This window comes from Capricornis sumatraensis, chromosome 8 (genome assembly GCF_032405125.1).
Source record: "Capricornis sumatraensis isolate serow.1 chromosome 8, serow.2, whole genome shotgun sequence".
Lineage (NCBI taxonomy): Eukaryota > Metazoa > Chordata > Mammalia > Artiodactyla > Bovidae > Capricornis > Capricornis sumatraensis.
The window spans coordinates 105284528-105308257 of record NC_091076.1 but is presented as its reverse complement, the minus strand read 5'-3'; the positions used below and the strand labels follow the sequence as shown (position 1 = coordinate 105308257).

General features: G+C 60.2%; 2 protein-coding genes across 4 annotated transcripts; both read right to left on the bottom strand.

Annotated features, from left to right (window-relative positions):
• Positions 1–309: 309 nt before the first annotated feature.
• On the bottom strand, positions 310–14522 carry UNC13D (unc-13 homolog D). Of its 2 annotated transcripts, none has more exons than XM_068976744.1 (32): positions 14406–14522; positions 13633–13668; positions 13296–13403; positions 13149–13208; positions 12994–13060; positions 12604–12784; positions 12035–12079; positions 11861–11929; positions 11616–11685; positions 11353–11457; positions 11162–11254; positions 10984–11087; positions 9499–9616; positions 9267–9391; positions 9058–9148; positions 8920–8976; positions 8737–8834; positions 8584–8635; positions 8375–8505; positions 8185–8305; positions 7687–7830; positions 6868–6966; positions 6559–6765; positions 6293–6361; positions 4660–4739; positions 3289–3394; positions 3136–3207; positions 2705–2788; positions 2489–2609; positions 2171–2294; positions 1493–1689; positions 310–997 (listed from the first exon to the last, which is right to left on the bottom strand). In XM_068976744.1, exons 1-32 carry the CDS (start codon positions 14520–14522, stop codon positions 873–875), a joined length of 3276 nt encoding a protein of 1091 aa, XP_068832845.1. In that variant the 3' UTR covers positions 310–872. The 2 variants fall into 2 exon arrangements, with proteins under 2 accessions (XP_068832845.1, XP_068832847.1); XM_068976746.1 differs by lacking the exon at positions 14406–14522 and adding an exon at positions 13809–13923.
• A 1200-nt stretch (positions 14523–15722) lies between these two features.
• WBP2 (WW domain binding protein 2) lies at positions 15723–23131 on the bottom strand. 2 transcript variants are annotated; one of them, XM_068977239.1, is made up of 8 exons: positions 23035–23131; positions 20722–20830; positions 19419–19554; positions 18672–18764; positions 17731–17865; positions 17424–17546; positions 16905–16981; positions 15723–16785 (listed from the first exon to the last, which is right to left on the bottom strand). In XM_068977239.1, exons 1-8 carry the CDS (start codon positions 23091–23093, stop codon positions 16732–16734), a joined length of 786 nt encoding a protein of 261 aa, XP_068833340.1. In that variant the 5' UTR covers positions 23094–23131; the 3' UTR covers positions 15723–16731. The 2 variants fall into 2 exon arrangements, with proteins under 2 accessions (XP_068833340.1, XP_068833341.1); XM_068977240.1 differs by lacking the exon at positions 17731–17865.
• Positions 23132–23730: the final 599 nt, after the last annotated feature.

Sequence of the window (23730 nt, the reverse complement as noted above, 5' to 3'; positions counted from 1 at the left end):
TTCCCGTGCTGGCACTGGCCACAGAGCCTGGTATGTCTGGTGGGTGGTTTCTTCAAAGCCTTCTGCCAAAATACCAGTGATCCTAGTTGCCCCAGTCCCTGCCACAGCATCAGTTACTTCCATGCCCGCCCGCCTCGCTGCTCTGTAACACGGGGGAGTGAGGGGTGGGCCAGGGTCCAGAATCGGGGCAGCTCAAGGTCTCCTGAGGGCTGAGGAGGGAGTTTGCATAGCCTGACTGTAACTTGGGCCCCACTGCAGGCCAACACTTTTGTGAGAGGACAGCAGATTGTTTGTTTTATTTTTGCTAAGACAGTTTCTAGGTAGTAGGCACTGTCCTCAGCAGAGTGGTCCTCAGCAGACATGCCAAACCGTCCCCACGGCCTACCAGTTCTCACCCTTCTGAGCCAAAAGGTCCCTGGCTCCCGGCTTGTCAGCCTGGGTGCTGGCAGGCCCCTCAGGAGGGGACCCAGGTTCCCTCCATCACAGGTGCTGAAGAACAGGCCCCAGGAGCCTGGCCCCCACCCCAGCGGCTAGAACAGGACACGGGGGCTGAGACCCTGCTCTGCCAGAGTAACTTCTCCCCAAGAGGGGGCCAGGGGTGAAGGAAGCAGACCGCTGTCCCCCCACCCCTGGGACGGGGCTTGCACGTAATGCTGAGGCCAGGGCCAAAAGGAGGTGGGAGGGAGTATAAATATTGTGAACCGGGCTCCCATCACTGTGGGCGCCCAGCTCTGGCAGCAGGAGCTCCCACATGCTGGGGCTCCGCACACCCGAAGGGCCCTTTTGGGGTGTTAGGCCAGGCGGGAGGGTTGCCCTGTGGCGGGAGAACCCAGACTGGCCCCCCCCCAGGGACTGAGCCTCCACCACTACCGCTACCGCCCCAGCTGCAGGCTGTGCTGGTGGGAGGCCTGCTTGGCTCGCTGCCGCCGCAGCCGCACAAACGCCTGGGCCTCGCGGTCACCCTTCCGGCTCTCCAGCAGCTGCAGGATCAGATCCCCTGCAAAGAGAGGCGTTTCGGGGTCAGACTTGGGAGACTCTGCCCATCAGGAGAACAGCAACAGCTGCCTCGCTGGGTGGTCGTAAGGGAGTGGTATGAGGGTTAATGTGTCCAGGGCTTAGAATGGGCTCATCACAAGTGCTCAGACACAATTCCTACTCCTCTCATCGAGCTCGGGGGCTGCTCTGCAGAAACATGCCCCCTGGGCAGAGAGGTGGCCCCTCTCCCCAAGCAAAATGCGGTGACATTATCCCACCAGGGAGAGGCGTGCACACCCAGCCTAGCTTAGACCACGGGTCCTTGATCAGACCTAAGATCTCAGCAACACAAGCCCCACTCCGGCTCCACAGGCTTCCGCCTCCAGGGAGGTGTTCCTGATCCCCACGTCGCCGCCTCTCTGGGGGCTCCAAAGCCTGGCAGCCCCTGCTCTGCATCCCCGTGCTGGGCCAGGCCCCGCACTCGCAGCCTCTGCCCTGCCCAAGGGCTCAGGCCTACCGTTGGGTGCAGGGTAGGTGAGGGGCAGGCGGGTCTGCGGCACTTCACCAGGTTCCTCCATCCCTGTCAAGCCAGGCACGGAGCGCAGCGGCAGGAAGGCCTCCCCCTCCAGGTCATCAGTCCCCAGCCTGTCGTGGTCCAGCACTGTGAGCAGGAGGCACGCCCCGTCCTTCTGGCACGGCTCAGCAGGCACCAGGCTGGGCGGGGGGGACAGAGTCAGCTCAGCTGCCCGCCCCGCACAGTGCCATGGCCACCAACCCCCGCACACGGGCTGGCCCAGACGGGTGGGGATTAGGATCACGTCAGCTCTCAGCCTGGCGTATCTTGGGGCACATGCTGTCATGCCTGCTCTGACTGTGGGCTGATGCTTTCAACCAAGCGCCCCTGTGTACCCAGGCACCCCCTGTCTTGTGGAACAGAGGACCTCAGAGACACGACCCTTCCCTGAAAGCAAGGCTCTCAGTCCAACATGTGGGAGGCATCTCCCCAACAGTGCCCCTTAACTGCACCTGCAGGAGTGCAGGCTTGAGGCATGTGCCAGCAAAACATTTGTCCCCACTGCCCCCTCCCTGGGACTCACACCGGGTCATCTGAGGGGAGCCCCTGGGCCCCAAATGGGAGGAGCAGGCCTGAGGCGGTCTGGGGTTGGGGAACACAGCCAGTGTAGGCACCACTCACAATTCAAAGGTCTCATCAAACAGTGGGTGAAGGTCCTTCTTGTGCTTTTGGGTCTCCCGGGGGGCCAGCTCAGGGAACTCATGCCTGGGTTCCAAGGTCAGCTGGACAAAGGGGTCGCTGGAGCCTGGCAAGTGGCCCGGGAGGAGACGTTGCCAAGGATGATATCCCAAGCCCTGAGTGCAGTCCGCACCCCAGGAGCGGTGCCCTGCCCGCTAGCACTGCCCCCTCGTGGTGGTCCAGGGGAAACGCACCGAGCGCCAGGAACCCTGGGGGACCCGAGCGCAGACACGGAGGGCGGCCGGGGCAGCCTCCACTCACCATTGGAGTCCAGGGGCAGTAGGTTGGAGGCGCTGAGCAGCTCCACACGCAGCTTCTGCTCGGAGGGGCGGTAGGAGGCCTTGACGGTGACGGCCCCGAGCTCCTCGGAGGTGGTTGCTGCCTGGGGGCGGGGCGCAGGGGCGGGGTCAGCGGGGGCCGAGTGGGCGGGGCGGGGCTCCAGGTGCGCGGTGACCGCAGCGGAGCGCGGGGCCTCACCTGCTGCTCGAGGCGGCAGCAGAAGTACTTGCTGACGAGCTCCCGACTGGAGGCCGCCTGCAGCTCCAGGTCCCTCTGCAGAGCCTGAGGAGGGGACACACCCTGAACCGTCACCCCCAACCGCAGCCCAGGGCTGCCCTGGCGCCCTGGGACCACAAGGCAGGGTTGGCCCTGCGACAGCCAGAGGCACCGACGCAGCGGGCTCCGCGGGTGTGTCTCAGCCGCCCTGCCCCAACCAGCTTTAGAAGAACTTCACGCTCGGTTTAAGGTTCTGCTGTTGCTGTCTTAAATTTTTCAGGTTTTTTTTTTCTTAAGAAAGGGCCCATATTTCATTTTGCGCTGAGCCCTGTAGATTATGCAGCAGGCCCTGGACACAGGCGAGCACAGGAAGGCAGGCTCCCCAGTGGCGCCAGCTCACCCAAAGGCCCTACCTGAAAGGTGGCAGTGTGCAGGGCCTCGGGCGGCAGGCCACAGCCCTCTGCGTAGAAGCAGATCTCCAGGTTCTAGAGGGAGCAGAGAGGTGAGAGATGAGCCCCTCCAGGCACTCGTCCCAGCAGGGTCATCATTGGTGTCACTGGTGTTACCTGTAGTGCAAACTTCAGCCTGCTACAGGCCAGGGGGCAGCTCCGCTGGGAGGCAGCCACCTCCGCCAGTACCGAGAGCGTGTGTGTCCAGAGCAGACTCAGGAGGCTGGGGGGACGTGCAGAGGGACGCAGGACGGGAGGACAGAGAAGGGAGCCGAGATGCTCTTGAGAAAGGGGAGGCCTCGGGGCCCCCCGGGTCTGCGCCCAGGTCTGCCCCGCCCCCACCCTCCACCTGGTGGGACTTCACTGGTGGGACTGGGACCTGGGGCACAGGCAGGGTAGGGAGGGAGGGCTGTCTCCTGAGGGAAGAGGGGGTAAGGGGGCAGTCAGGCCCAGTCCTATCTACAAGCTAGTGAAGAATCCTCGTGGGATTATCAAACCCCAATAAACAAGGGGGGAGGGGTGGTCCCCCAGTGACAGAATCTTGAGTGAGGATGCGAGTGGCCAAAATGAATAAGATCTTATGGGTCAGCAGGTACTACTGGCAGGGAGAGAAAAAAAAATAGCAAACCAAGCCACAGTCCATCCTAATAACGACCTGAAGTGACTGACTTGTCAAAGTAGAGTCAGGCAGAGAAACACACACACAAAATGTGTGCTTAAGAATGGGGGAGGTCTAGGGGCTTCCCTGGTGGTCCAGTGATTAAGACTCTCTGCTCCCAATGCAGGGGGTCTGGGTTTAGTCCCAGGGAACTAAGAGCCCACACACAGCAACTAAAGAGCCCTCAGATGGGCTCCCAAAGCTGTGCTGCCCCAGAGGGAGAGGAGCAGGCCTCCGGGGGCCAGCGGCCCCATGTGGGGGACCAGTTGGCATCATCGTCACCGTCGTCACGGCGGCTCAGTCACTGACCACTTCCTTTGTTGCAAGCTCTGTTCTCAACACCTCACATGACTCATTTAGTCCTCCACAGAAGCCAGAACTATGATCAACTGCACAGAAAACTTGAGTGATCTGCTCAAGGCCATCCACCAAGCAGCAGTGAAGCTGGAGTCTGAATCGGGGTCATCCAGAGCCCACACCCTTGACCTATACCCCCTGCTGCCTGTGTGTGGGGCCCTGCTCCAAGAGACCCTAATGGGAAGCTCTCCTGGAACATGGGAGAGGAACACCAGCTTCCAGGAATATTAGGGAGGCCAGAGCTGCAGCCCCCAGAAGATGCAGCCCAGGGCCAAGGGAGGGCGACCGGCAGGTTTCAGCTCAGCTGGAGGTGAAGTGGACGGGCTTGTGCAGTCCTGAGCGCCCTGACCCGGGCAGCGAGCATTTTAAGACCCCAGCTGCATTCTCCCCCGAGGATGGATGCTGAGGCCAGGAAGGAGGGGCAGGAGAGGAGGAAGCGGTGGGACACGGCGGGGCAGGCAGCTGCTACAGACCTGCTGAAGTTCTCCTGCACCAGGTTGGTGTTCATGTAGCAGAGCTTCACCTCCAGGAACTTCATCAGAGGCAGAATGGCCTGGGGAGGGTAGCAGTGTGTCTGGCTCTGGCCCATTTGGGTCCCATCCCCATCCCCTCGCCCTGACCCAGAAAGAAAACAGGGCCAGGAGCTTTCCTGCCCATCAGTGGAATGTCTGCAGAGCTGACCCCGGCCCCAGTGGGCTCCAGCCACGCTGGCCTCCCCTATAGCCCTTGAACCTGCCAGGCCTGGTCCTGCCTTTGTCCATGCTATTCCCTCCCACAGAAATCCTCATGGCTCCTTCTCTTGCTTCCTTGAGGTCTTGACTCAGCTGTTACCCTCTGAGCGAGGCCTTCTCTGGCCACTATCTAAAACCACAGTCCTCAGGGACTTCCCTGGTGGGCCAGTGGTTAAGACTCCATACTTCTACTGCAGGGGGTTTGGTTTCCATACTGGTCAGGGAACTAAGATCCCACAAGTCACATGGTGCAGCAAAAAAAAAAAAAAAAAAAGCAATCCTTTGATCCTTTCCATTCCCTTGTGTTTTCTCTAGAGAGTTTATCATTATCTAATACATATGAGCTTCCCAGGTGGTGCTAGTGGTAAAGAACCTGCCTGCCAATGCAGGTTAGACGTAACAGATGAGGGTTCGATCCCTGGGTCAGGAAGATCCCCTGGACGCGGGCATGGCAACCCACTCCAGTATTCTTGCCTGGAGAATCCCATGGACAGAGGAGCCTGGTAGGCTACAGTCCAGGGGGTCGCACGGAGTCAGACATGACTGAAGCGACTTAGCACACATGCATGCATAGACATATATACATTTATACACACACGTATGTATAGTTCCAATAATGGCTGCAGTGACAGTTTATACTAAGCTCTTTTTTAACCTCGCTTACTAGAATGCAAACTGTAGGAAGGCAGGGATTCTTATTATGGTGTCCACTGATGTATATCCCCAGTGTCTAAATCAATACCTGGGACAAAGTGGGTGCTTAAATAGTTGATGAATTAATAAGTAACATTCTCCCAAACCCTGAGAGTTCAGTTGGTAAAGAATCTGCCTGCAATGCGGAGACCTGCAAAGGAGACCTTGGTTCTATTCCTGGGTCGGGAAGATCCCCTGGAGAAGCAAAAGGCTACCCACTCTAGTATTCTGGCCTGGAGAATTCCATGGACTGTATAATCCATGGGGTCACAAAGAGTCGGACAAGACTCAGCGACTTTCACTATTCTCCCAAACAGTCACAGGTGCACATTACTATCCCTGATTGCAGATGCGGAACCTCAGGTCAGCTAGCCTGAGTAACCAGGACAGTCATGTGACTAGGCAGTTGAGAAGGATGCAGGGCTATCTGGCTGCAAAGTCTAAGCCCTCCCCTACTGCACCCCCGACACTGTCAGTGCTAGGAGAGCCTGTGGGATGACCCAGCCCCACACTCTTAGCATCCAAGGAGGAAACTGAAGCCAGGAGGGAACATTCCTTGCCCACGTCTGGGGAGCTTAACTTTGACACCTCACAGCCTTCAGCCCCCTGCCCACCCTAAGCCCCTTGGCAATCCCTGACCCATGCTGCTGGCAAAGGTCAGTGAGCAGGGCGGGCCACTCACGTCTTCAGGCAGGACGGACTCCCTGATGCCCACGAGTTTCTGGATGTGCTTGGCAATGCCCGCCTCCAGCTAGAGACACAAAATGGAAAGAGGGAGGCCAAGGGCACGAGTCGGGGCGGGGGCAGGTGGCGGTCAGGAGAGGTTGCTTGGGGCCTGCGTTTAGGTTCAGGAAGAGGAGAAGGCGGGGCACTGACCCCAGTCCTGCTGGGAGAGGACTTCAGGCTGCTGTTGGGTGGGGCGGGGTCACTGTGGGTCCAGCAAACTACCTGCTTGGCCAAGGTGCGGACGCCGGTTCGGATCTCATGGCCCAGCCCAGCCAGGGCGCCCTGCAGCTGGGCATGCAGCGTGTTCTGCAGCTGTTCCTGCTCCAGCACAGCCCCCACCTGCTGCTCCAGCGCCTCCCATGCCAGCTGGGTGGGCAGCTTGCCGATCACCAGCCGCAGCTGCTCCATGTCATTCACCACCACGCACAGCTGCAGGTGGGCAGGGGCACAAGGAGACAGGCTTTACTGAATAGTATCAGCACTGGCCGGCTCCGCCCCCAGCCCAGGCCAGCCCCCAGCTCCGGCCCTTACCATGTTAGCCGCCTGGCCTTGGTCCTTCTGGCCTGCAGAGAGCTCCTGGGCACGGGCCTTTATAAGGCTGCAGTACACCAGGGCCAGCCGACAGGTGTCCTGGGGTGAGGAGGGGATGATTAGTTTGGTGGGGGAGGGTGCCAGGAGAGGCAGGTAGCGGAGGCACAGGAACCTCAGTGTTCTGGGCAGTTTAAGGTGGAGTGTTCTGGATGCTGCTAGGGTGAGAACTGGGACTTCCCAGGTAGCTCAATGGTAAAGCAGCCACCTGCCAATGCAGGAGACATAGGTTTGATCCCTGGGGTGGGACAGTTCCCTTGGAGAAAAGTGAAGTGAGAGTCACTCAGTCATGTCCAATTCTTTGCAACCCTGCGGACTATACAGTCCATGGAATTTTCCAGGCCAGAATACTGGAGTGAGGGGCCTATTCCTTCTCCAGGGGATCTTCCCAACCCAGGGATTCAACCCAGGTCTCCCTCATTGGGAGCAGATTCTTTACCAGCTGAGCTATCTATCAGGCAAGCCCGTCCCCCTGGAGAAGAAAATGGCAATCCACTCTAGTATTACTTTTTTTCCCTCCTAGTACTTCAATCCCACTCCAGTATTCTTGCCTGGGAAATCCCAGGGACGGAGGAGCCTGGTAGGCTAAAGTCCATGGGGTCACAAAGAGTTGGACACGACTTAGCAACTAAAATAAAGAAACCAGTGGCTAAGACTCAGTTCTCCCAATGCAGGGGCTCAGGTCCAATCCCTGCTCAGGGAACCAGATGAGAACTTGGGTGAGAACTTGGGAGAAATGGTGGAGTGGGAATGAGGCTGCACCTCCACAAACTTGACAGTGATCATGAAGGCCTCCTCCGGGTCAGGCCAGTCCAGCTGCCGGGCGGTGTGGCTGATCTGGGCGAAGCAGGTGGACAGATCCACAGCGGAGGTGCTGTGCTTGGTCAGTTCCCCCAGGGGCACCAGCTAGGAGATGGGGGAATGTGTAGAAAGGAGAGTTCAAGGCTTGCCAAATCCTCCCTGCTTGCATCTGTAAGCATCCATAGTTCATACAGCCAGCAAGCTCAGAGCTGGGCAGGGGGCTGCAAGACACACAAGCAGGGCTCCGGCTCAGAGCCCGCAAGCTGCCAGGATGAGCCTTTATGGGAAGCCACGGTTCACCCCGGAGTAGTACAGGAGACAGCGTTTCACACCTGAACTGGCCTCAAAAGCAGCGCTCAAAGCTGGTTAGCCGCTTCCGCACCTGCTGCAAGGTCCCGGCAGAGCTGAAAGCCACACCCCCAAATCTGGGACTCCGCCCCTAGCAGGCCCCACCCCTACCTGGTCCATCTGTACCGCGCGCTGCACGCGCGCCAGGGCTACACTGTAGGTTTTCTGCAGCCAGGACGGGATGGCCGGCTGGAACCAGCGGTGGAAGCCTTCCAGGGCCAGGACGCCATCCCTGGGGAGAGCGGGGGTCAGCCTGGGGAGCTGCAAGCCCTCCTCGCCCAGCAGCCAGTCGACTACCCACCTCTCCGAGGGGTGCGGGCCCAGATGGTAGAGCTCCTTGAGGCTGATGTAGAGCTGGAACAGGCTCTCGCCTACCTCTGGGGTCACCGAGCCGCCCACCATCGCGATGTAGTCTTGCACCCGCTTGGCCACCTGCGGAGGGAAGGCGTGGTGGGCGGAGCTCCGGAGGCAGGCGCGGGAGGCGCGGCCGCGGGACACGGGGAGCCTCACCAGCCACTGCAGCTCCAGGAAAGCCATGGAGAAAAGGTCGATCTTGAGCACGCTGGAGGAAAGGCAGCAGGCGTGACCTGGCGGCACACAGCCGGGTCCCTCTGGACCCCGTGCGAGCCCCCATGCACCGCTCCCGCCCCACCACCCGCTCACTTATGGAAGATCTTGTTCCACGTGCGCTGGCACTGGTGCAAGTCCCCAATGATGTCCTGTACCAGGCTCAGTAACGCCTTCCCCATCTCCAGCAGCCCCTGGCAGGGACAGAAATGAGCCAGGCAGGGCTTCAAGCGGTGGGCATCTGGTCCCACCACCTACCACCTGGCATGAGCCCCTCACCTGCACCATGGGCTGATGGTGCTGCTGCTTCAGGTGGAACCATCCCACGGTGCCAGCCTGGGGGCAGAGAGGCCGTGAGCAGGGAGGGGTGCCAGGCCCAGGCACACGCCCTCCCCACCCCCAGGACAGGCACCGTACCCGCAGTGCCTCAGTCACCAGGCTGGGCAGGGGAGCGCTGTCTGGGCACAGTTCCCCAAAGGCCTTCATCTTGCACATCTGTACCAGGACCCTGTGGGGATGGAGAGCCATGTCCAAGATGCCTCTGCCCTATGGCCCCCCTCATTCCTCCCGGAGACTGCCATCCCTCCCAGAGGTGCCCCCGAACGGGGGTGGGAGTCACCGCCAACCTGAGAAGGGACTGCAGCCGGGCTGGGGAGTCAGGCACCGAGAGGGGGAAGACAGACCGGAACCTCCGGATGAGGGAGAGGCCATAGGCCAGCAGGGAGCTGAACGAGGTGGCCAGCTCCTCCAGCTGCAAGGCCCGGAAGGTTCCGTGAGGCAGGGGCTGCTCTGGGGGCCGAAGCCATTCCCTGAGCCTTGCCCGCCCAACATATCCCCCCGCAGCTCCCCGCAGCCCACCTGCTCGGCCTTGAGCCGGCCCTGGATCCACTGGTACTCGATGCTGGTGATGGGGAACAGGAGGCAGCTGCTAGGGAACTCCAAGCTCTGGTAGAGACGGCTGTAGGCCAGCCACTGCCTGTGGCGGACAGGAAGCCCTCAGCCAGCTGAGGACCTCCTTTCCCACGGCTTGCCTGGCCTGGGGGAGGGGGTCAGGGGTGGACAGTGCCCAAACCTCTCCAGCCCTGCTCCACCCCAAAACCTCCCAGGGTTTCTCATCAGCCTGTAGAGGCTGAAAACCAGTAACTGAAAGTAACCCATGGGATTGCTTTTGTTCCCATAGTGAAAATGCTCAGTCATGTCCAACTCTTTGCGACCCCACGGACTATACGGTCCATGGAATTTTCCAGGCCAGAATACTGGAGTGGATAGCCATTCCCTTTGCCGGGGGATCTTCCCAACCCAGGGATCGAACCTGGGTCTCCCGAATTGCTGGCAGATTCTCTACTGTCTGAGCCACCAGGGAAGCCCTTTGTTCCCATAAGGGCTTTTCAAAACATGTAAATGAATTGCCCCGTCTCTTAAATTAGAATATTTGTGATTTTAAAATTCAGGACTTCTTGATTCTTTCAAAAAATCAGATTTGGAGACTTGAGCCTTCAAGTCCAAGTCCAAGTCAGACAGAACATCCCTTTAGAGAGCTGAGGGGAGACTTCACAGAGGGGGCCAAGCAGAAACAAGTGGGAGGCTGAAGGAGGCTGGGGCAGCACAGCTGCGCTGGACAGGCCTCCGCCATCCGGGGACGCGGCGCCACCAGCAGTCCTGCTGGGGCCCTGGGGCTGGGGCGGCACACTCAACTGCCCAGGACTCGGGTGATGTCAGGGAGTGAAGTGTCCAGAAGGCAGCCATGATGGACGATTGACAGGGGAAGCTAGGCTTCCCTGCCCTTGACCCCCTGCCGCCCAGCAAGGCGACAGCCCTGCAGCTTCGGCACGAATCTTTCATGGGAAGCCGGAGACGTGAATCTGCACAGAAAATCTCCAGATTTTAAGAGCTGGCGACTGGACTTCACTAGTGGCCCAACGGTTACGAACCCACCTGCCGACGCAGGGGACACAGGTTTGATCCCTGGTCTGGGAAAATGCCCCATGCAACTAAGCCCATGTTGCTACAGCTACTGAAGCCTGCACACCCTGGAGCCCTGCTCCACAACAAGAGGAGCCCCTGCAGTGAGAAGCTCACACGTGACAACTAAAGAGTAGTTGCTCTGCTCGCCGCAGCTAGAGAAAAGCCCGCAGACAGCGACAAGGACCCAGCGTAGCAAAAAACAAATAAAGTTGAGTCAGCTGGCAACTGACTCAAAACTTAAAATACACAGTTTGGGCCCCAAACAAATCTCTGGAGGGTTAGACTTGGGGCTGCCAGCCTGAAGGAGGGCAAGCATGGAGGGAGCGGGTGGCGCAGTGCAGACAGCCCTCGGGTACTCTGGCTGGGCTGGGCACTCACGCCAGGGACCGGTGGAAGTCCGACAGGTCCTTCTGCGTGGCATGGAGAAAGAGAATGGTGGCCGCCTGGGAGCTCAATGACCCGTCCCAGGAGGTGCTGCCAGCCTGAGGAGGCAGGTGAGGGGTGTCAGGACCTGGCAGGCAGGCCCTGGCCCCGCCCGGCCCTAGCAGGGCAGTACCTGGTGCTGGGTGACCTCATGGGACACCAGCTGCTGCAGGAGGTGGAGGTGGACTGTGTAGCTGGGCTGGGAGCGGCTGGCCTTGGTGGCTCTCTGCGGGTGGGCGGGGGCAGCAGCGGCCCAGCATGGCTGTGAGCGGGGGACCCCACGCCTGGGCCAGCCCCTCCTCCCCGCCCAGCCAGGCCGCCTACCCGCTTGTGGATAAACTGGAACTGGAGGTGACACTGGCCGCGGTCCGGGTAGGTGTCCGTGCAGGGCTCCAGGGGGTACCAGTGATCCTCCCGGCAGCGCAGGTCCTGGCGGGCCGGGCAGGCAAGAGGTGCCCACGCCCTTGAGCTGCAGGAGCTGCTCACGCTTGGGGGCCAGGAAGGCGATGGGAGGCAGACCCCAGGCTCCGCCCGGTGCAGACCTGGAACCCCTCCCTTAGACCCCTCGTCACCCCCACTCCACTCACCTGTAGTCTGAGAACTACGTTCCCCAGGAAGTCATCCTGGCCTTTTTCCTTCCGGGCCTCCTTAAATATCCTGTCCCAGGGAGAGGGGCTGAGAGCCTGGCCAGGTCAGGCTGGGATCTGCTCCCTCCCTCTGGCCACCTGGGTGCAGCCAGAGCCTGCAGCCCAGCCACTGGGGTACACGTTACGGGGGGTGCGGGCAGAAGGAGCCCCGATTCCTTCCCCAGGGAGGACCCCACGGCACTCACCTTCGCAGCCCATGCAGGTCTGTGAGCTCCCCGAGCTTCTGTCTGACGGACTCCACGGCGTCCATGTCCCTGGTGTGGGCAGAGGCTTCAGCGGGAGGCGGACAAGGCGTCCTGGGAGCCCCCAGCCTCTTCTCTTCCCCACCTCAGCGGGCGGGATTGGGGCCCACCCCTCACCACATGTCCAGATGAAAGCTGGCGTTGCTTATGTCCTCAAACTCTCTGTAGTGAGAAAAGAGCATGGTTGAGCGGCTTGGATAGCTAGGCCCCCTGACCAGGCCACTGGACCCCAAGCCCAAGCCTGCCATCCTCAAAGTCAGTTCAGTTCAGTTCAGTCACTCAGTCGTGTCCAACTCTTTGAGACCCCATGGGCTGCAGCACGCCAGGCCTCCCTGTCCATTACCAACTCCCGGAGTTTACCCATGTCCTCAAAGCTACCCATCCTCAAGTCTTAGCCCTTGCCTGCATACTCCTCCTTCTCAAATGTATCGCCCCCTTCTGCATCCCCATTAACCCACCCGTGCCTGACCCCCCTCCCCCAGCACGTGGCATTTATGCCACTGCCCTGCCCTATCTGGCCTCCGGTCTGTCTTCCCTGCCTTGGGAGCAGCCTCCACCTCCGGTCAAGCCACGCTCTCTCGCCCAAGCCAGGAAGTCCTGCTGATCTCACTGATGGGGGCCACCACCCCACAGCCGAGTAGCCCCTGACGACCAGAGCGGGTGGGAGTCAGGGCAGGGCCACGTACAGGATGAACGTCTCGTCCCACACAGGGTTGAGGGTCTGGGTGATGACCTGGGTGCGGTGTGTCTGCTCTTCGGGGATGGTGTGCCTCACCACGGCCTTCTGCCGGCGCCGGAGGCCTGGGCTGCCCCCGGACACCGTCATCCCCTGCTCAATGCCCAGCAGGCAGTAGGGGTCACTGAACCCTGGAGAGGAGGGGATGGGGGAGGCAGTAAGGGTGTTGGCTAGGCTCCCAGGGAGAGTCCTTATCACCCCCTCCCCATCCAAGGGCCAGGGGCCAGCAGCCCCTAGCTGAGCCCCAGGGGATGTTTGGGGGATGGGAACTCTGGGACAGGCTGTGTCGGGGAGAGGAAGGAGCCAGGAAGAAGGCCCCGGGTCCCCATCGCCTACTCACCGCTGACATCCTTGCCCAGGATACCCTTAGCTTGTTTCACCGTTGCTTTCAGACAAAAGACTGGTTTCTGGAGTGACAGGAGGTGGGGGCTGAGTCCCCGAGGGAGCTGGCCCTCCCAGCCCCCCTGATGGCCCAGGGTGGCCCTGGCGGGTTACCTCCAGCTGCTGGACGCGCTTTAGCATCTGCTGATGCTCCTCGGGCTCCATGCGGAAGGCCTGGTGGGGCAGGAGTGTGGGAAGCTGGGGGCACGGGGTTGGGGCGGCCAGGCTGCAGGGAGGCGGGCAGGAGGGGGCTGGGCTCACCTCCTGCAGGTACCGCAGCAGCTCGGAGGACTCCCCCACATGGTTGGGCTCCGGCTGCCCCAGCCGGTACAGGACGGTGTAGAGAGCTTCCTCGTAGAGCAGGGCCCGCTGAGACATGGCAGGGTCACCGCAGGATCCCCCGTCCACCCACCACCACAAGGTCTGAGCGCCACCAGCCACCCTGGCACCGAGGGCACATGCCCGAAGCGGGGACCAGGTGTCTGAACGCACAGGGAAGGGAGAGGGTTGAGACCCAGCCTTGGCAGGGGGCTGTTTGGGAGGATGCTGGCCCGCTTCCTAGCGCCCCTGTATACCCCCGAAACACCCTGATTCTTACCTCCTCAGGCGACAAGTGGTGGGATGAAGGCTCGATCTGGGGAGCGAGGCAAAAAGACAGGGTGTCCCAGAGGCCAGGACCGGGGTTTGGATGCCCGTACGACTCCCCCAAGGCAGGCCCAGCCCGAGGGCTCGGGGGCCCCAGCATCTGGCGTCCAGCCCAATGGTGCCGCGCACCTGTTCCTGCGGCAGGCCTCCTGGGGGTCCGGCCCCTGAGCCACCTTCCTTGTCCCCTGGCCTGCCATGGCTCGGGTCCATCAGTTCTCAGCTGCCCTCCGGCAGCGTGAGCTCAGCACGGCCCTTGGCCCCAACCTTCCTTCCTTCCTTCCCCAGAGGAAACAGGGCTGCTTATCGGCGGCTCCGCTCCGCACCCCAGCGGCGGAAGTGAGGCCCAGCAGCAAGGTATGAGACTGGGGGTCATGCCCAGCGGGCCTGGGGGTTGCTCAGTAGGTCCCCCAAAGCCCAGCCCACAGCAGCGATACTTGTTGCCTAATGGAGCCCATGGAACTGGAGGAGCTCAGGACAGCCAGCAGGGGTAGGGGCAGGTGCCGTGGGTGGGGGCCCACCAGAGGGAGGGGTCTCAGAGAGGCTCAGACCCTGGGCCTGAGGCTCTGGGGAGCCCAGAGAACACCTGTTCCGCTGACCCGGATCCCAAAGGCTCCACCTGGGGCTGGGCCAGAGAGAGGAGTAGAGCCTCAAGAGGTGGGGCCCGGCACCCAGAGCCGGCAGAGCCCCACCCAGGCCTGCTGGGCTGCCCACTGAGGTCCCTCCTACCTCCTGAGCCCGTGGGGGCCGGGGATCCTGCAGATCTCTGACCTCGCGGCGCCTTATCTTGATGGCCTGGCGCAAGAGGGGAGGGCGCCTCTGGGGCCGGGAGAAGAGCGTAGCCATGGTGTTCAGCCCAGCCCTTCCTCTCTGCCTGGGGGAAGATAGTGAAGCCGCAGGGTTATGCAAAGAGCCCAGGGCTGCCACCCGGTTCCAGGGGAGGGGGAAGGAAGGGCAGGCCCCAGGGGAGGGTCAGGTCAGGGTTTCACCACCTCAGGGTGGGGGCCCCTGGCTCCCTGGCCCCTGCACCTTCCTCCCTGGGGCTGGCTGGGATACTGGGAGGAACCTGGGTGGACTGCAGGCAGAGGCAGGCTGCCCGGCCGCAGCCTCCCACACAAGGGCCCCAGGGATTGTCCAGCACTATCCAGCAAGGGGCTTGAGGGCAGGGGGACAGCAGCCCCCCGGGTGACTGAGGGAGGCCCACCTGGCTGGTCCTCACCTGCAGCTTCCCCGGAATGGGCCGGGGAGTGGGCAGGGCACAGGGCGGGGACCTGGAGAGGCGTCTCCCCCTGGGGCCAGCCAACTGCTCAACCTGCTCTGCTCCACAGGTGACATTCCACCGATCTGACGAGGCCAGGCTGTGCCAGGCAGGGACGGCCCCACGGCCCCTGCCCCCACATGGAGGGTGTCCTCTTCAAATGCCCTTGCAGAGGGTTTTGCCAAGCCCAGGGGCTGCTGGGCAGGGCTGGCCAGAAGGCAAAGGTTGGGGAGGTGACTTGGTCCAGAAGGCACAGGAAAATCGGTGCTTTAGGCTAGGCTGGGCTTCAGCACATCCAGGACCTCCCTCCAGATCAGGGTCCTGGGGGTGCAGGCCTAGATGTGGGCTGTGGCCGATTTCCACCCTTCCCGGCCTTAGGAACAGACCCGCCCGGCACCTCAGGGCAGGGCAGTGACCATGCCAGCCTGAGGCGTGGAACAAACACCCATCTAGCCCGGCTCCTGTGTCCAAGGCCTCTCACCCGGGGCAGCTGCTGGGCCCCGGGGCACTCCGTGGGTGGACACTGTTGCTGAGCCACCCCCATGAGACAGACACAGGACAGGCCTCGGCATCCTGGGTCCAGATGGGCCGAGCGAACAAGGGACTCTCACATGGGAGGGAGCACCATCTAACGGAGCCTTCCCCCACCCGCCCCGGCCCGGCTGCAGGCCAGACAGCTCTCCTTCCCAAGAGCACCTCCCTCACCACACAGAGCCAGACAGGGGTCTAGTCACTTCATTTTTACTAGTTCACATTTTCAGCAGACAAGGCAAGGTGCAAACAGGATTTATTTCACATTAATATATTAACTGAATTTTTTTTGGTCAAATAAATAGGGAATCCTCTAAATAACCATCTCCTCTCTTCACAGCCAGTCCAGGAGCAAGTGAGAGCAAAATTTTAGTGCATTTAGGGGACACACTGCCAACCAGGTATGAAGCTTAAAGGGAAGAAGGCAGGCTGAGGGGCTGGCAGGAGCTCATGGTCAACGTCCAGGCCCCAGGGGTCTGGTTCCCAGCCCACCTGGCGGCCCCCAAGTGGACCTGAAGTGGACATGCATTCTCCAGTTCCAGTCCGAGAGGCCCTCTCTAGAGGGAAAGGAGAGGTGAACGGAAACAAACTCCAGAAAAACCAGCGAGGCAGCAGAGGGGCTCTGCCCCCAGCCATGGCTGCCCTCAGACCACCCACCCCCGGCGGCTGGTGGGAAACCCTAAATGTTGAAAGCGGAGGCGACAGGAAGACCCAGGACGAGGCAGGGACGGGAAGGTGAGCCTGAAGGGGCGCGGCCGGCTGGGGATGGAAGGCAGGTGGGCAGTTGGCGGGCAGGTGGGCAGTTGGCGGGCAGGCGGCCCTCCTTAGCCAGGCACAGACGAGGGCAGACGGAATGTGAGTGGGGCCTGGCAGGGCGCCGGGGCGGGGGCGTGGGCAGGGCTTGTGAGGCTGGGGGAAAGCAGCTACAAAATCAGAGAGCTGGACTGCAGTGGAGGAGGTGGCCAGAGAGTCCCTCCATGGGCAGAAGCTACGAGAGCAGAACGGGGACGGAGGGGGGTGGGGGGACGCCCCCCGCCCCGCCATGGGACAGCGCAGGAAGCCAGAGGGCTCCGGGCTTACGTGGGAAACTGGGAGGCACCGCCCCGAGTCAAGGGGCCCCCCTTCCCTCGAGGCGAGTTCCTGATAACTGTTTTATATCAGAGCTGGAGGAAGGACAAGCCCTTCCCATCATGCCCCACAACCCCAACTCAGCCCCAAGGGGAGGGGAGGAGAATGAGGGGAGGCAGGAGGAGTGGGTGGCGGGGTCTACTGGGTCTTCTTATCTTCAGGCGGGTAGTAGGGAGGTGGTGGAGGCTGGCTCTGAGGAAGAAAGGAAAGATCACATTAGGACCGTCCGAACAAGGGGAGGTCTCTCCCGCCTCTGAATACCAGCAGCTGGGGCTGTGGGTCCCCCTCCAGCGTGTGCCCGCCCCACTCACCGTGGGCATGTAGACGTTGTGTGGGTTGCCCGGGTTGTAATAGGCGCTGGCAGCTGCTTCCGCGGCCTTGGCTTCAGCTGTGAGAACACACACACTCAGGACGAGCCCCAGAGACAGGCCTCCCCACCGCCTCCGGCCGCCCTGCAACCCTGGCTCCCCAGTGCTCGGGTGGCTGGTGCCAAGGACCCAGTTCCATGAATCAAGCAGTGGTTAACCTTCCCTGAGTGCTTCCGGCACTATTGAGACACCCCCTGTACTCCTCCCCATCCGATCTTCACCACGACACCCCCACGTGGTTCTGTTGGCACATTTTGCGGATGAGAAGACTGAGGTACAGAAGGAAACCTTTCCCAGGGAGCACGGCCAGCTAAAGACAAGAGAGTGGGCTGGCATCTACTGATCTCTCTTCACCACCCGCCACCACACGGCTGGTCCCCTGGGACTGTCCCTAGGCCAATGGTCGTGCGTTATCTGGGGCTTCCGCATACCCGTGGGGAGCAGCCCAGGGGCTGAGCTCACCTGCAGAAGTGGAGGGGACATCGGGGCCACTGACCGGAGGCTCCATGGGCCCGGGGTAGGGCGGCGGTGGGGGCTGCATGTACCCCATGGCCCCGTCCATCATGGGGGGTCCCGGATAGAACTCTGCTCGGCAAGAAGGACAGGACCCGGTGAGCGGCGCCACCCTGGCCCCTTGTCTGGTGCCCCCCCAGGCCCCTCCGGTTGCTCCGTCCATCCTGAAGCAGGTCCAAGAACAAGTCTCCCCTCTGCAACCCCCTGGCTTGGGTGGGGGCGGGGGTGCGGGGTGGGCAGCAAAGGACACACTCACCAGGTGGGGGCGGTGGGTAGGGGTAGCCAGGAGGGCAGGGGTACATTCCATTGGCGACTGGCGGGGGGAAGACATAGGCCCCGCTGGGCATGTAAGAGTAACCATAGGCTCCGCTGGGGGCTTCGCCTCGGGAGGCTACAGTACAAGGGGAGAGAGAAGTGAGTGTCTCCGGCCTCAGGCGCAGGGAGCTATAGGGTCCCTGGGTGTGCACAGCAGACGTGCCTCAGCCCTCCCTGCTCGAGGCCGCCTCAGGCAGGAACGGGGAGAGGGGTCTGGGTGGGGACGGAGGTCAGAGCTGGGGCAGAGGAGATGGGGCGAAGGGCATGGGGTGGTGGGAGGGATGGGAGGAAGGAAGCTCAGGGAGGGGCAAGAACGGAGCTGGGGGAGCCTGGGGCCAAGGTGAGGAGGTCTGCGGAACACAGCCCTTGGGACTTCACAGGTTGCCTCATAGGAGCATAAAGGCTGGGTTTGTTTCCGTGAGGCCAAATGTCCTCGAGGCCGAACGGCTCTGGCAAATCATCCTATACCTGCTCCAGGCAAAGGAACCTCAGCCTTTGGGGTACAGGGCGGTTATGTTAATTACAGGTTTCCTTCCCACTGCCCTGGTGGCTGAGACAGGAAAGTATCTGCCTGCAACGCTGGGTCGGGAAGATCCCCTGGAGAAGGCAATGGTTACCCACTCCAGTACTCTTGTCTGGAAAATTCCACAGACAGAGGAGCCTGGCGGGCTACAGTCCAAGGAGTCGCAAAGAGTCAGAAAGGACTGAGTGGCTAACACTTTCCCTTTCCCTTTCCCAACTCCCAGCCCTGGGCAGCCTGGGGCCCAGGAATTCACCTCCTGACTGCCTAAAGAGCACGACTAAAAGGAAACAAACCCAAATGAACAAAATAGCACACGCACTCCACGTGTCCTCAGCCCCAGATTCCAAGAGCCTCGGTACCTTGAGATGCCACCTGTAACATCCGCTGTCCAAATTCGATGGCGCCCCCGGACATAAAGGTCAGCTTGTAGGATGCAGAGCCTTCCCAGCCACCTGAGAAGAGAACAGCGCATCAACAGCTCAGGAGAAGAGCGTTCCGTCTGAAGAGATGGCTGTACGTCCTCTCCAGGCCCCATCCAATGGCCTGCCACACACATCACAGGCCAGCGCTGCGACCCGGCCGGCCCCCTGCCCACTTCCTTCGCAGTCCTGTAAGCACAGCTGCGCTGGGGCCTCCCACCCCCAATAAAGCAGCAACAGCCGATTCAAGTTCAGAGCAGCTCTCTCACTCCCGGGGGAGGGGGTGGTGGTGCTGAGAACAAACCCTTGCACCTCCTGCCTGGCTTCTGTCCAAAGGGGAACCGTGAGCTCAGCAGCAAGGCTCAGGCCAGGCTGAGTGTGGGGGAAAGTGAGAATGGTGCCGGGGTCTCTGGGGTCTGCCAAGCTCGAGGGAAAAGGCACCTGCCTCCCATGCACTTGAAGAGTGCCCTCCCACACCTAATGTCTGACACACGCCCCAGGTCGAAGTGAGCGTTTTCACTGGGTCTGCAGTCGTTGAGCCGCCTTCGCTCGCTCTCTGATCTGAGCTGTCATCCTGAATGCCAGCATTTCCCAGCTCTTGGCAACTTCACCCCCTGATGAATGGCTGGCAGCCCAAGGGCTGGTCTTGGAAGCTACTCCGGAGCCCAGAGCCCCGCCGTCACCCACCTCCTGCTTCGGCCTTCACCGTCCCTTTGATGTAGTTTGCCCCAAACACAGGCTGCTTGATCTCACAGTCCTTCATCAGATAGAAGGGCATCATGAAGGACTGCATGGCATCCTTCGCCTTGGACAGAAAAATGACCTGCAAGGAGAGACAAGGGCTATCACTGCTCGGACCACAGCCAGCCTGGCCACCGCTTCCTCTGTGTGAGGCCGCCGCTCCCAGGGCTGGGGTGGGTGGCCGCAGCCAGCACCCAGCAGCCCCAGGGCACTCTCTGCAATAGCCACCCCTGGAGGGTGCCTTTTGGAGTAAAAGGCCGCACGTGCAGCTGGGCTAGGGAGGCCAGATGCGTGAATTCACAAGAAAAACGCGTGTGAACAGGACGGCCTGCTCTGTCACTCATGGGCAGTGAGGAGGCGGCGGACGCGGAGCCTCAGTGAAGAGGCTGCGAGGCGAGGGCAGAGGGGCGGGGAAGGGCTCCCGTAGCAGGGGTCCAGCCTGAGCTCCACAGAACTGAAAGGGGGCAATGGCAGCAGGTGGTGGACCCCGGGAGAAGGGGCGGCACTAACCAGCCCGTGGACTCTGCCCAATCAGCAAGGCTCTCACCCCCCGGGTAGAGAACCTGCTGTTTTATACCCACGACTTTAATCTGTGACTGGAGATGCCAACTTGAACCCCCAGAGACAGGGTTTTGAGACATCCCTCCCCATCCCCACCCAGGTCTCCTCTAAGGCCTGTGCACCTCTCCCCGCTCCACCTCTAAGTCAGCTCTCAGGTGGCCCCAGGCAGCCATCTTCTTCCAAGAACATCCATTTGTGTTTCTCTGCAAGTCTCTCTGAGTCTGCCCGAGGTCCTCTTAGGTGAGGCCCATTCTGCAGGCTGGCATTTCTTGCTCTGCCGGGTTTGGCCGGGCTCTTTGCCCAGCCCAGAGACTGCGGCCGTGCTATTGAATCCTGTGGACCACGCTTATTACTCCGGACGTGCACAAGGGCCTCACGGGCTACTCCTACAAAACTCAAAGTACCTCGGCCTCTCCCCCCAGGCCCAGGTCATTCCAGCAGCTGCACTGAACTCCAGACTGCTTGCAGCGGCAGCTCGGGAATTTGCATGGATTCACTGTCCAGCCGTCAGTTTTGCTGCACAAAGAGCCTGGTGGTTCGAGAACCAGGGAGATGTGACAGAAACACGCTGACATTCATCAGGGCTCAGAGGCCACTAGACTCACAAGGCTGAGGCTGACCTAAGGCTCTCACAACAGCCTCCTGGAGCCACGAGTCTCCAAACCAGCTGCCTCACTGTACAACTTACCCGGTACGGGGTAAGGTAGACGGTGCCTTTCTTGGTCCCTTTGAAGGCCTCTGGCACATTCCTCATATCACTGAACGTAAGCTCTACATGGTCATAGGACATCAGAATGCTGTGAGAAAAGAGGACAGGCCCTGATGAGACTGCTGAAGTCACAATCTGTTACCCCCAAGGACTGAAACCTCCTGGGTAGCAGCTGCTTATGAGTAGCTGCCAGCATGTGGTCGTTTCAACACTGCTGTGAGGAGCATAACAACACAGCCATGGAAAAAACGAGCAAGCTGGGTTCCCCGAACCCCACCCACACAGCCCCAAAGTGACCAGTGTAGGGACTTCCCTGGCGGTCCAGTGCTTAGGACTCCCCATTCTCACTGCGGAAGGCCCAGGTTCAACCTCTGGTCGGGGAACTAAAATCCCACAAGCCGCAGGGCATAGCCAGGAGAAAAAAAAGTGACCAGTGCAGTAGAAGAGCCACAGGGCTTTGCAGACACCATAATCCCTCCAATCGGGTTAGATCATCTGGGTTAACTCTTCTGTTCTTGTTCCAGGTCCTTACAGCAGGTGCTCTGTTTTTGTTGGTTTGCCTTTTTAAGTCTGATGAGTAACTTTTTAAGACATGACTCTCCACCTTACCAAAGGGCCCACTTCAGGGTTCCTCTAAACCTGGGGTGCTTAAGCTGAGTCTGCAGGGCTATCAGTCCATGAGCCCTTGAGACGATCACACACGTGCGTTTTCCTGTGACAGTCCATAGCTCTCATCGCTCTCACAGGGATTCTTGAAGAGTGAGGTTCACTGTTTTACACATCAAGCTTTATATGCTGAATGGAGACTTCAGTTACTGTTTACACAACTTTTTCAGAAATGAGGCGCAAGCATTTGCTAAAAATAAGGCACACCATTACGCAGCAGCACTGAGTCCTAAACCAGGTAGGAGGCCCAGGAGGACAGGTAACATTCTTTTTTGTTTTTAAGATAACATTCTTGTCCCAGAAAAGCCCCACTGAGAGAGAAAGAACAGTCCCAGGAGATGGTACCAAATGGCATCAGCAGGGTTTGTCCACCCTGGGACTGGCTCGCACACAGAGAGGCTACACACCCAGGGCAATGTGAGGTTTCTCTGATTACAAGACAACGCAGCCCAAGTTCACGTGGTTCTATTTGTCTTTTTTTGCCCTCCCAGATATCACAACTTCCTTCACTGGGGAGGGGTAAGTGGAAAGAGGACCAGTACCAGAAAAGACAGGGAAAGCTCAGCGAAAAGAGGTCATGATCAGGAACAGGCTGGGCCTGGCAGACCCTGTGCCAGTACCATGGAGAGAGTCAGTATTGTGGGCTCCCTGAGTGCTTTCCTGACTCAACAAGCATGCCGGGTTACAGCCCTGGGCTGAGTGCTGGCCTTAACCAGTGTCTAGACTCTGATCCCACCAAGTCTCTTCTGGGGACTCAGATTCCTTCTTTGCTCCTTCAAGAGGTGCTTTTGGGTCACTCAACCAGGGCTGGCTGGTCTGATTCTCAACGCCCAAGGAGCAAGAGGAGAGAAGCCATTCAAGGAGCGGAAGGTAGGAAGAGAGACAGAATTGAGTGGGGGGTGGGCAGGACAGGTGGGAGACTGCTCTGGGGAGTGACCCGAGCCAATAGGAATTCAAGGGAAAGAGGCAAAAACTGACCTTTATAGGAAATATGTCAGGCATCTGACGATCGTTAACTATGTAATTTCACCTCTGGGCCTCAGTTTCTCACCTGGAAACTGAGCAGTTCTGGAATATACTGGAAGGCTACATACTGGTAGTTAAGGCTACTGACTTTGGAATCAAGACTCCTTCGCTGTTACTTACAGCTGTGTGAGCTCAAGCAAGTTTCTTAACTTCCCTGTGCCTCAGTTTCCTTACATGTAAAGTGTGTAGTGTAATAGCATCTGCCGCACAGGATTCACATACTGAAAAAAGGCAGAACAGATGTCGCCCCTCCCCGACACACAGTAAACGCCTAAATAAATGGCAATTACTTTTGTCTAAAGCTTTCCGCGTTTCCTAACGTCTCCTACTCTGGGCAAGGGGTTCGAGGACGACCCGCAAGCTCCAGTTGTCTCTGCAAGGCCCCCGCCCCATCCGGCCGCCCCGGCCCCATCCCACAGCTGATCAAAGCATCCCGGCCCCTCCCTCAACACCCACTCAGCTTCCCGCAGCCCCGCCCCAAGCCGTTACCCCCCCACCCATCAGTTTCCCCTCTCCACGGGTTCACGCCCCGCCGCCCACCGCCCACACGCTCGATGCCCGCCCTTCCGGGCCTCTAGGGTTATTCCGCACTGTCTTCACCTCTCGGTGTTGTTGACGATCACTCCGCCGCCCTCCGAGTGGTTCTTGTTGAGCGCCATAGTCCCTCGGAACAGGGTCCCGAGCCTGGCGACGCAGTGCGCTTGCGCCCTTCTTCTGCCCGCCCCTGGTGGCGTCGTTCAGATAAGCGCCAGCCAGTCACAGCTCCCGTGCGGAGGCTGGCTCTACCGCCTGATCCCGGGAGTCACGTGCTAATAGTTTACGGCCTCGCCCCCTCCCCCCTCCCCGGGTAGCGCCTGCATCACAAACAAGCTCAAGACTACAACTCCCAGAAGGCAACGCTCCCTCAACCCCGACCTCTCCCTACACGCTAGCGGAAGGATGCATTCTGGAACTTGTAGTCTCCGAGACCGCAGGTCCCGATTGACTCCACGAGTCGCATAACTAATTCCCACCTACCTCCACTGCGTCCTCCCAGGGAGCCGAATGAATAGTTCGGTTAGCCACAGAGGAATTAATCGTAAAGGCGCTGGAGGCAAAAGCTCATACCCACAGGATGGAGGTTGTAACCTACCCCAGCTGTAGGAGCGCTGATTAACTGGGGCAGCTTCATTCCGTCTACAAACGTTTGGGGAGAACTTACATGACTGCTCCCCCCCCACCCCCAACACACACACACACACACACACACACACACACACACACACACACACACACACACACTTGAGTAATCACTGA